The 11,898-nt window shown below is 34.1% G+C and overlaps 1 protein-coding gene across 1 annotated transcript in view; it reads right to left on the bottom strand.

Moving 5' to 3' along the window:
- LOC137658771 (uncharacterized) overlaps positions 1-2,996 on the bottom strand; it is a 7,545-nt gene extending 4,549 nt beyond the window's left edge. Inside the window, exon 1 of the mRNA XM_068393793.1 lies at positions 2,899-2,996. Within this exon, the coding sequence (XP_068249894.1) occupies positions 2,899-2,913 (15 nt within the window). The 5' untranslated portion in view covers positions 2,914-2,996. The remainder of the gene's footprint in view (positions 1-2,898) is intronic.
- Between the last annotated feature and the right edge of the window lie 8,902 nt (positions 2,997-11,898).

The raw sequence follows: 11,898 nt of genomic DNA, 5'->3' as shown, positions 1-11,898 counted from the left end.
TATATATATATATATATATATATATATATATATATATACATATATATATATATAAATATATATATATATATTTATATATATATATGTATATATATATATATATATATATATATATATATATATATATATATATATATATGTGTGTGTGTGTCTATGTACATACATACAAATATATTTACTATGTATACATATATATATATATATATACATATATATATACACGCATACATACCTATATATATGTATATATACATTATATATATAAATGTATATATATATATATAATGTATATATGTATATATATATTCCAATGAATAATCCAAGAAATACTTGTGCCTTGAACCCGCACAAAACCAATGTCATCATGTAGGTCATGTAATTAAAGGTAAATCCGTTGCATGACATCAACCTAAGCTAACTTCAAGTCACATCAACTTTGACGCGAAACATGTTCAAACGAGACGCGTACCCAAAATTGCAACATAAGTTTGCGTAATACGCTTCCAATTTATTTTACGCACGTTGGAGATAAGCAGTTCATTATCAAAGCTTGTCTATGATGTCGGATAAACGACTGTGCTATATTTGAAAAGACTTAATATTATGCCTTTCATTTCTGGGAATTTTCCACATGTGAATAATGAATAGAATATGGAATGAGGTGTTTTGCATAATATATGGCTTGCTTTTTTTTGCCGTTGTGGAAATAGCCACTCGTTTTAAATGTTTTTTAAATGAGGGAAATAGAGGGGGGGGGGGGTTTCCACTTGCAAATTGCAAGTCATATTCGAGGGTACACTTGGGCACACTATTCTATCTTATTTCTTTTCCTCTTGTAATTTTTTTTTTTTTTAGTTTTTATAGTTCATATATGAAAGATCTATTTTAATGTTGTTACTGTTCCTAAGATGTTTTATATTAACTGTTTATTACTTCTCTTGTAGTTTGTTCATTTCCTTGTTTCCTTTCCTCACTGGGCTATTTTCCCTATTAAAGCCCTAGGGCTTATAGTATCCAGTTTTTCTAGTTAGGGTTGTAGCTTAGCTAATAATAATAATAATAATAATAATAGTAATAATAATGATAGCATTCTTTACATTTTAACCCCCCCCCAAAAAAAAAAAAAACTAGTTTTGTTGTTACAGAAATGCCTTTTCATAAATTTAGAATGTTTGATAATGACAATGATATAGGAGAGAGTTGTTTTGACTTAACAAACTTGGGAATTTTCAATTAAAGTTCGTTTATTAAAAAGAAAAAAAATACAACTTTATGAGGAAACAGGATAGCGGAAGTTTTTAGATCGAAAGGTCATTCTTGCCAAGAAATCTTTTATGTATATTCATGGAGAGTTGGTAATGTCCCTGACTGCTGAACGCCAGACTGGGGTTCGAGTCCCGTTCAAACTCGTTAGTTTCTTTGGTCACTGCAACCTCACCATCCTTGTGAGCTTAGGGGGGGTTGATTTGGGGGGAGCCTCTTGGTCTATCTGCTGAGTCATCAGCAGGCATTGCCTGGGCCTCCTTGGTCCCAGGTCGGGTGAGAGGGGTCTTGGGCACTGATCATATGTATATATGGCCAGTCTCTAGAGCATTGTCCTGCTCGATAGGGCAATGTCACTGTTCCTTGCCTCTGCCATTCATGAGCGGCCTTTAAACCTTTAAACTATCAGGCGTGAAGTGGGAGATGATGAGTGGGGAAGTATTGGATTAAAAACTCGAGATAGAGACGACTGGCAAAATCTAACCGAGGCCCTTTGCGTCAATAGGCGTAGGAGGAGATGATGATGATATTATTCATGATAGACTCAAAATGCCGCACTATGCATCAACGTTTGCGACGTGCTGTTGATGCGGCCTCAATGGAAGGTGTTTAAGTGTTCCGTGCAGAAGTTTCATCCTCAAATGTGTAGTTCGAGGTTTGGATAATATGGGTTTCATTGTAATAGCATGTGTATACTCAGATTTTAAGATTTATCTGCGGTGTATGAAATGGTTTGATATACTTTTATACTGTGTATTTAGATGCATTTCAGATTTGATGTTTGTATACATATGTATGGCATATATATATATATATATATATATATATATATATATATATATATATATATATATATATATATATATATATATATATATATATATATATGTTTATATGATTTATCACATTTACTCGTGATTTTCATATTTCTTGGAGATATTCTTGATATAAAGATGGAGTGACTGTTTCCCCTTGGGTCTTTGATCACGAGTCAGAGAGAATTCGGTATTAAGAGGTATTTATGGGTTATATATACTGTGTATATATATATATATATATATATATATATATATATATATATATATATAATACACACACACACACACACACATATATATATATATATATATATATATATATATATATATATATATATAAATATGTGTGTATATCTATCTATCTATCTATCTATCTACGTATCTATTTATATATATATATATATATATATATATATATATATATATATATATATATATATACATATATATATATATATAAATTTATATATGTCTGTATATCTATCTATCTATATGTGTGTATATATATATATATATATATATATATATATATATATATATATATATATATATATATATATATATATGTGTGTGTGTGTGTGTGTGTGTGTGTCTTAAGAGATAGCGCAAGGTTAAGATTTTGCTATGAAAAAACGGCAAAATTGTGATTAACTCAAACTGGAATTTCAACCAAAAATCAAGTATTCCACCATAACTTTCACTGGCAGGTAAAACACCACAATTACTTTCGATCTCAAATGGCAGACGGTGTAGCTTACAACGGATAATCTCTTTTAGCAAACACTTTCCAATTTCGACTTCAAACAGTAAAACTCACCAATTTCAGCGCCATGGAGCTCACAGTACAGTAGTTGAGTACAGGAGAACCTTCTCAAATGTGACGACTTACAGATGGTGTGACGCTATATATACAACCCGGGTGAAATCAACGCCGTGACGTCATCTTTTGTTTTCCCTACACCTAGAGGGTTCGACTTTCGATTTCACGGCTTTGACGATTATTAACGCCATTGAATTATTGCTTTGGGGCTGGATTTAATCACAAGAGTGTCTAAAATAAAATTAGGTTCATTGCAATTTGATAGAAGTAAATAGCAAACAAGATTTGCTCGGTAAATTGCTATTAGTACCCAGAAAAATCCTATTTGGCAACCACCTAAGCATGTGAAACTGATTTAAGATCGGTTGGTTTTCGATCAATTTCAACTGTATTTGAAAGTTTTTGGGTGACTAGGCGAACTTTCTGGTTTAATTTAACGATTGCTGTATTTTATTTTCCATCGTCTTAGAGGTTTGAAGAAAATTGTCTTGAAAATTTAACTATGAATTTATTTATATGATGGTTTATTGCATTTCAATAATTTTGATTATAATGATACCGAAGACTTTGGATCTTATTTCTACATTCTGAAGTAGTTCAGAACTCATTCTCAGAGAGAGAGAGAGAGAGAGAGAGAGAGAGAGAGAGAGAGAGAGAGAGAGAGAGAGCTCAGCCAATCACAAATGTGCTGGAAAATTATCTCTCAAGTTTTCTTTAAGAAAATGAACTACATTAGTTTCACTATAAGATGAGAGAGAGAGAGAGAGAGAGAGAGAGAGAGAGAGAGAGAGAGAGAGAGAGAGAGAGAGAGAGAGAGCTCAGTCAATCACAAATGTGCTGGAAAATGATCTAAGTTTTCTTTAAGAAAATGAACTACATTAGTTTCACTATAAGGTGAGAGAGAGAGAGAGAGAGAGAGAGAGAGAGAGAGAGAGAGAGAGAGAGACTCCCACAGTTAATTAAAAGCTCGTTATTTTTCGAGCTCCAGCGCGTAAATGAAAGTCAATTAGCTATACTTAGTAACGTTGTGTAATAATTTGCCGTTACGTTGAATATACGCATGATGCTAAACGTAAGTTGTGGTTTGGGGAAGAAATCGCAAGAGGTCTAAACTCTCTCTCTCTCTCTCTCTCTCTCTCTCTCTCTCTCTCTCTCTCTCTCTCTCTCTCTCTCTCTCTCTCTCTCTCTCTATATATATATATATATATATATATATATATATATATATATATATATATATATATATATATATATATATATTTGTGTGTGTATGCGAACCGTCAAAAAGACAGCAAAATATTTAGTATATATCCACACACACACACACACATGCAGTCCCTGTCAATAGGGTATGACCATGGTTGAGATACTTTACCTAGACCGTGGGTATGACTATTCCCTTTCTCCCTTACACGATGGACAGGGAGAGCTGAGCTGAATCTCTCTCTCTCTCTCTCTCTCTCTCTCTCTCTCTCTCTCTCTCTCTCTCTCTCTGTATATATATATATATATATATATATATATATATATATATATATATATATATATATATATATATATGTGTGTGTGTGTGTGTGTGTGTGTATGGGTGACATACTGTATTTAGTTATATGAAGAAAAACTCCAATGTACTGTACATGACAATATTGTCGATTAAGAGGTATTTTTGAAAACGTATTCTGGATTTGTAGCAAATAGGTATTTAATTACTTATATTTGTATACACACACTCACACACACAGACACACACACACACACACACACACATATATATATATATATATATATATATATATATATATATATATATATATATATATATATATATATATATATATATATATATATATATATAGATCTAGATAGATACAGTATATGCGTAGATAAATTGATATACATTTCATAAAATAATGTAGATTTTTATCATTAAGAGCGTAATGACGCAGAAGAATGAAATAATAAGAGTAAAAAATAATAAAGACATAAAAATAAGGTAGAAATAATAAGGTAGAAATTGCAGGGAACATATGAAACTCCCGAGAAAATAAGTAAAAGATTGACAGAGGAAAAGTTATTCTTGGAAGAAAGTAAGTGAAAAGGAAAATTTTAATGATGAAATTGCTCTTAGGGAAAAACAGTTTGATATATGTTTTATCTGAATATGCTTAAGAGCTTTTACTGAAGATTTAAGCAAGCCTTAGGAGACTGGTGTGCTGTTGGGGTAAGAGTTGGGAAGAAGGAAGTACGAGCGAGGTGGGTGTTGACGTTAGAGGAGCAGAGTGGGCTGGTACTGTAGTGATAGGGACTGCTGTAAATCTGAGAATTTTTGAGGAGCTAAGTGGGCTGGTACTGTAGTGATAGGGACTGCTGTAAATCTGAGAATTTCTGAGGAGCATAATGCCCTGGTGTTTCAGTGATAGGGAATGCTGTAAATCTGAGAATTTTTGAGGAGCTAAGTGGGCTGGTACTGTAGTGATAGGGACTGCTGTAAATCTGAGAATTTTTGAGGAGCTAAGTGGGCTGGTACTGTAGTGATAGGGACTGCTGTAAATCTGAGAATTTCTGAGGAGCATAATGCCCTGGTGTTTCAGTGATAGGGAATGCTGTAAATCTGAGAATTTTTGAGGAGCTAAGTGGGCTGGTACTGTAGTGATAGGGACTGCTGTAAATCTGAGAATTTCTGAGGAGCATAATGCCCTGGTGTTTCAGTGATAGGGAATGCTGTAAATCTGAGAATTTTTGAGGAGCTAAGTGGGCTGGTACTGTAGTGATAGGGACTGCTGTAAATCTGAGAATTTTTGAGGAGCTAAGTGGGCTGGTACTGTAGTGATAGGGACTGCTGTAAATCTGAGAATTTCTGAGGAGCATAATGCCCTGGTGTTTCAGTGATAGGGACTGCTGTAAATCTGAGAATTTTTGAGGAGCTAAGTGGGCTGGTACTGTAGTGATAGGGACTGCTGTAAATCTGAGAATTTCTGAGGAGCATAATGCCCTGGTGTTTCAGTGATAGGGAATGCTGTAAATCTGAGAATTTTTGAGGAGCTAAGTGGGCTGGTACTGTAGTGATAGGGACTGCTGTAAATCTGAGAATTTTTGAGGAGCTAAGTGGGCTGGTACTGTAGTGATAGGGACTGCTGTAAATCTGAGAATTTCTGAGGAGCATAATGCCCTGGTGTTTCAGTGATAGGGAATGCTGTAAATCTGAGAATTTCTGAGGAGCAGAGTAGGCTGGTATTTCAGTGATAGGGACTGCTGTGAATCTGAGAATTTCTGAGGAGCTTAATGCCCTGGTGTATCAGTGATAGGGACTGCTGTGAATCTGAGAATTTCTGAGGAGCTTAATGCCCTGGTGTTTCAGTGATAGGGACTGCTGTGAATCTGAGAATTTCTGAGGAGCTTAATGCCCTGGTGTTTCAGTGATAGGGACTGCTGTGAATCTGAGAATTTCTGAGGAGCTTAATGCCCCGGTGTTTCAGTGATAGGGACTGCTGTGAATCTGAGAATTTCTGAGGAGCTTAATGCCCTGGTATTTCAGTGATAGGGACTGTTGTGAATCTGAGAATTTCTGAGGAGCATAATGCCCTGGTGTTTCAGTGATAGGGACTGCTGTAAATCTGAGAAATTCTGAGGAGCATAATGCCCTGGTGTTTCAGTGATAGGGACTGCTGTAAATCTGAGAAATTCTGAGGAGCATAATGCCCTGGTGTTTCAGTGATAGGGACTGCTGTAAATCTGAGAATTTCTGAGGACCATAATGCCCTGGTGTTTCAGTGATAGGGACTGCTGTAAATCTGAGAATTTCTGAGGAGCTTAATGCCCCGGTGTTTCAGTGATAGGGAATGCTGTAAATCTGAGAATTTCTGAGGAGCTTAATGCCCCGGTGTTTCAGTGATAGGGACTGCTGTAAATCTGAGAATTTCTGAGGAGCTTAATGCCCCGGTGTTTCAGTGATAGGGACTGCTGTAAATCTGAGAATTTCTGAGGAGCATAATGCCCCGGTATTTCAGTGATAGGGACTGCTGTAAATCTGAGAATTTCTGAGGAGCATAATGACCCGGTGTTTCAGTGATAGGGACTGCTGTAAATCTGAGAATTTCTGAGAAGCAGAGTGCCCTGGTATTTCAGTGATAGGGACTGCTGTAAATCTGAGAATATTTTGGGAGCTAAGTGGGCTGGTGCAGTTGATATTGATTAACAGAATAGAATGATGCTAGAGTAGGTGTAGCTGATATTGATTAACAGAGTAGAATGATGCTAGAGTAGGTGCAGTTGATATTTATTTACAGATTAAACTGCTGCTAGAGTAAATGCAGTTGATATTGATTAAAAGAGTAGAATGATGCTAGAGCAGGTGCAGTTGATATTGATTAACAGAATAGAATGATGCTAGAGTAGATGCAGTTGATATTGATTAGCAGAATAGAATGATGCTAGAGTAGATGCAGTTGATATTGATTAGCAGAATAGAATGATGCTAGATTAGGTGCAGTTGATATTGATTAACAGAATAGAATGATGCTAGAGTAGGTTCAGTTGATATTGGTTACCAGAATAGAATGATGCTAAAGTAGATGCAGTTGATATTGATTAGCAGAATAGAATGATGCTAGAGTAAATGTAGTTGATATTGATTAGCAGAATAGAATGATGCTAGAGTAGATGCAGTAGATATTGATTATCATAATAGAATGATGCTAGATTAGGTGCAGTTGATATTGATTAACAGAATAGAATGATGCTAGAGTAGGTTCAGTTGATATTGGTTACCAGAATAGAATGATGCTAGAGTAGGTGCAGTTGATATTGGTTACCAGAATAGAATGATGCTAAAGTAGGTGCAGTTAATATTGATTAACAGAATAGAATGATGCTAGAGTAGATGCAGTTGATATTGATTAGCAGAATAGAATGATGCTAGAGTAGATGCAGTTGATATTGATTAGCAGAATAGAATGATGCTAGAGTAGATGCAGTTGATATTGGTTAACAGAATAGAATGATGCTAGAGTAGGTGCAGTTGATATTGATTAACAGAATAGAATGATGCAAAAGTAGGTTCAGTTGATATTGATTAACAGAATAGAATGATGCTAGAGTAGGTTCAGTTGATATTGCTTAGCAGAATAGAATGATGCTAGAATAGGTGCAGTTGATATTGATTAGCAGAATAGAATGATGCTAGAATAGATGCAGTTGATATTGATTATCAGAATAGAATGATGCTAGAGTAGATGCAGTTGATATTGATTAGCAGAATAGAATGATGCTAGAGAAGATGCAGTTTATATTGATTAGCAGAATAGAATGATGCTAGAATAGATGCAGTTGATATTGATTAGCAGAATAGAATGATGCTAGAGAAGATGCAGTTGATATTGATTAGAAGAATAGAATGATGCTAGAGTAGGTGCAGTTGATATTGATTAGCAGAATAGAATGATGCTAGAGTAGATGCAGTTGATATTGATTAGCAGAATAGAATGATGCTAGAGAAGATGCAGTTGATATTGATTAGCAGAATAGAATGATGCTAGAGTAGATGCAGTTGATATTGATTAGCAGAATAGAATGATGCTAGAGAAGATGCAGTTGATATTGATTAACAGAATAGAATGATGCTAGAGTAGATGCAGTTGATATTGATTAGCAGAATAGAATGATGCTAGAGTAGATGCAGTTGATATTGATTAACAGAATAGAATGATGCTAGAGTAGGTGCAGTTGATATTGATTAACAGAATAGAATGATGCAAAAGTAGGTTCAGTTGATAATGATTAACAGAATAGAATGATGCAAAAGTAGGTTCAGTTGATATTGATTAACAGAATAGAATGATGCTAGAGTAGGTGCAGTTGATAATGATTAGCAGAATAGAATGATGCTAGAATAGATGCAGTTGATATTGATTAACAGAATAGAATGATGCTAGAATAGATGCAGTTGATATTGATTAACAGAATAGAATGATGCTAGAGAAGATGCAGTTGATATTGATTAGCAGAATAGAATGATGCTAGAGAAGATGCAGTTGATATTGATTAGCAGAATAGAATGATGCTAGAGAAGATGCAGTTGATATTGATTAGCAGAATAGAATGATGCTAGAATAGATGCAGTTGATATTGATTAACAGAATAGAATGATGCTAGAGTAGGTGCAGTTGATATTGATTAACAGAATAGAATGATGCAAAAGTAGGTTCAGTTGATATTGATTAACAGAATAGAATGATGCAAAAGTAGGTTCAGTTGATATTGATTAACAGAATAGAATGATGCTAGAGTAGGTGCAGTTGATATTGATTAGCAGAATAGAATGATGCTAGAGTAGATGCAGTTGATATTGATTAACATAATAGAATGATGCTAGAATAGATGCAGTTGATATTGATTAGCAGAATAGAATGATGCTAGAGTAGATGCAGTAGATATTGATTATCATAATAGAATGATGCTAGATTAGGTGCAGTTGATATTGATTAACAGAATAGAATGATGCTAGAGTAGGTTCAGTTGATATTGGTTACCAGAATAGAATGATGCTAGAGTAGGTGCAGTTGATATTGGTTACCAGAATAGAATGATGCTAAAGTAGATGCAGTTGATATTGATTAGCAGAATAGAATGATGCTAGAGTAGATGCAGTTGATATTGGTTAACAGAATAGAATGATGCTAGAGTAGGTGCAGTTGATATTGATTAACAGAATAGAATGATGCAAAAGTAGGTTCAGTTGATATTGATTAACAGAATAGAATGATGCTAGAGTAGGTTCAGTTGATATTGCTTAGCAGAATAGAATGATGCTAGAGTAGGTGCAGTTGATATTGATTAGCAGAATAGAATGATGCTAGAATAGATGCAGTTGATATTGATTATCAGAATAGAATGATGCTAGAGTAGATGCAGTTGATATTGATTAGCAGAATAGAATGATGCTAGAGAAGATGCAGTTTATATTGATTAGCAGAATAGAATGATGCTAGAATAGATGCAGTTGATATTGATTAGCAGAATAGAATGATGCTAGAGAAGATGCAGTTGATATTGATTAGCAGAATAGAATGATGCTAGAGTAGGTGCAGTTGATATTGATTAGCAGAATAGAATGATGCTAGAGTAGATGCAGTTGATATTGATTAGCAGAATAGAATGATGCTAGAGTAGATGCAGTTGATATTGATTAGCAGAATAGAATGATGCTAGAGAAGATGCAGTTGATATTGATTAACAGAATAGAATGATGCTAGAGTAGATGCAGTTGATATTGATTAGCAGAATAGAATGATGCTAGAGTAGATGCAGTTGATATTGATTAACAGAATAGAATGATGCTAGAGTAGGTGCAGTTGATATTGATTAACAGAATAGAATGATGCAAAAGTAGGTTCAGTTGATATTGATTAACAGAATAGAATGATGCAAAAGTAGGTTCAGTTGATATTGATTAACAGAATAGAATGATGCTAGAGTAGGTGCAGTTGATATTGATTAGCAGAATAGAATGATGCTAGAATAGATGCAGTTGATATTGATTAACAGAATAGAATGATGCTAGAATAGATGCAGTTGATATTGATTAACAGAATAGAATGATGCTAGAGAAGATGCAGTTGATATTGATTAGCAGAATAGAATGATGCTAGAGAAGATGCAGTTGATATTGATTAGCAGAATAGAATGATGCTAGAGAAGATGCAGTTGATATTGATTAGCAGAATAGAATGATGCTAGAATAGATGCAGTTGATATTGATTAACAGAATAGAATGATGCTAGAGTAGGTGCAGTTGATATTGATTAACAGAATAGAATGATGCAAAAGTAGGTTCAGTTGATATTGATTAACAGAATAGAATGATGCAAAAGTAGGTTCAGTTGATATTGATTAACAGAATAGAATGATGCTAAAGTAGGTGCAGTTGATATTGATTAGCAGAATAGAATGATGCTAGAGTAGATGCAGTTGATATTGATTAACATAATAGAATGATGCTAGAATAGATGCAGTTGATATTGATTAGCAGAATAGAATGATGCTAGAGAAGATGCAGTTGATATTGATTAGCAGAATAGAATGATGCTAGAGAAGATGCAGTTGATATTGATTAGCAGAATAGAGTGATGCTAGAGTAGATGCAGTTGATATTGATTAACAGAATAGAATGATGCTAGAGTAGGTGCAGTTGATATTGATTAACAGAATAGAATGATGCAAAAGTAGATGCAGTTGATATTGATTAACAGAATAGAATGATGCTAGAGTAGGTTCAGTTGATATTGCTTAGCAGAATAGAATGATGCTAGAGTAGGTGCAGTTGATATTGATTAGCAGAATAGAATGATGCTAGAATAGATGCAGTTGATATTGATTAACAGAATAGAATGATGCTATAGTAGGTGCAGTTGATATTGATTAACAGAATAGAATGATGCTAGAGTAGGTGCAGTTGATATTGATTAACAGAATAGAATGATGCAAAAGCAGGTTCAGTTGATATTGATTAACAGAATAGAATGATGCAAAAGTAGGTTCAGTTGATATTGATTAACAGAATAGAATGATGCTAGAGTAGGTGCAGTTGATATTGATTAGCAGAATAGAATGATGCTAGAATAGATGCAGTTGATATTGATTAACAGAATAGAATGATGCTAGAGTAGGTGCAGTTGATATTGATTAACAGAATAGAATGATGCAAAAGTAGGTTCAGTTGATATTGATTAACAGAATAGAATGATGCTAGAGTAGGTGCAGTTGATATTGATTAACAGAATAGAATGATGCAAAAGTAGGTTCAGTTGATATTGATTAACAGAATAGAATGATGCAAAAGTAGGTTCAGTTGATATTGATTAACAGAATAGAATGATGCTAGAGTAGGTGCAGTTGATATTGATTAGCAGAATAGAATGATGCTAGAATAGATGCAGTTGATATTGATTAACAGAATAGAATGATGCTAGAGTAGGTTCAGTTGATATTGATTAACAGAAT

This window comes from Palaemon carinicauda, chromosome 19 (genome assembly GCF_036898095.1).
Source record: "Palaemon carinicauda isolate YSFRI2023 chromosome 19, ASM3689809v2, whole genome shotgun sequence".
Lineage (NCBI taxonomy): Eukaryota > Metazoa > Arthropoda > Malacostraca > Decapoda > Palaemonidae > Palaemon > Palaemon carinicauda.
Note: the sequence above shows the minus strand (reverse complement) of the source record. Positions and strands in the feature narration are given on the sequence as shown.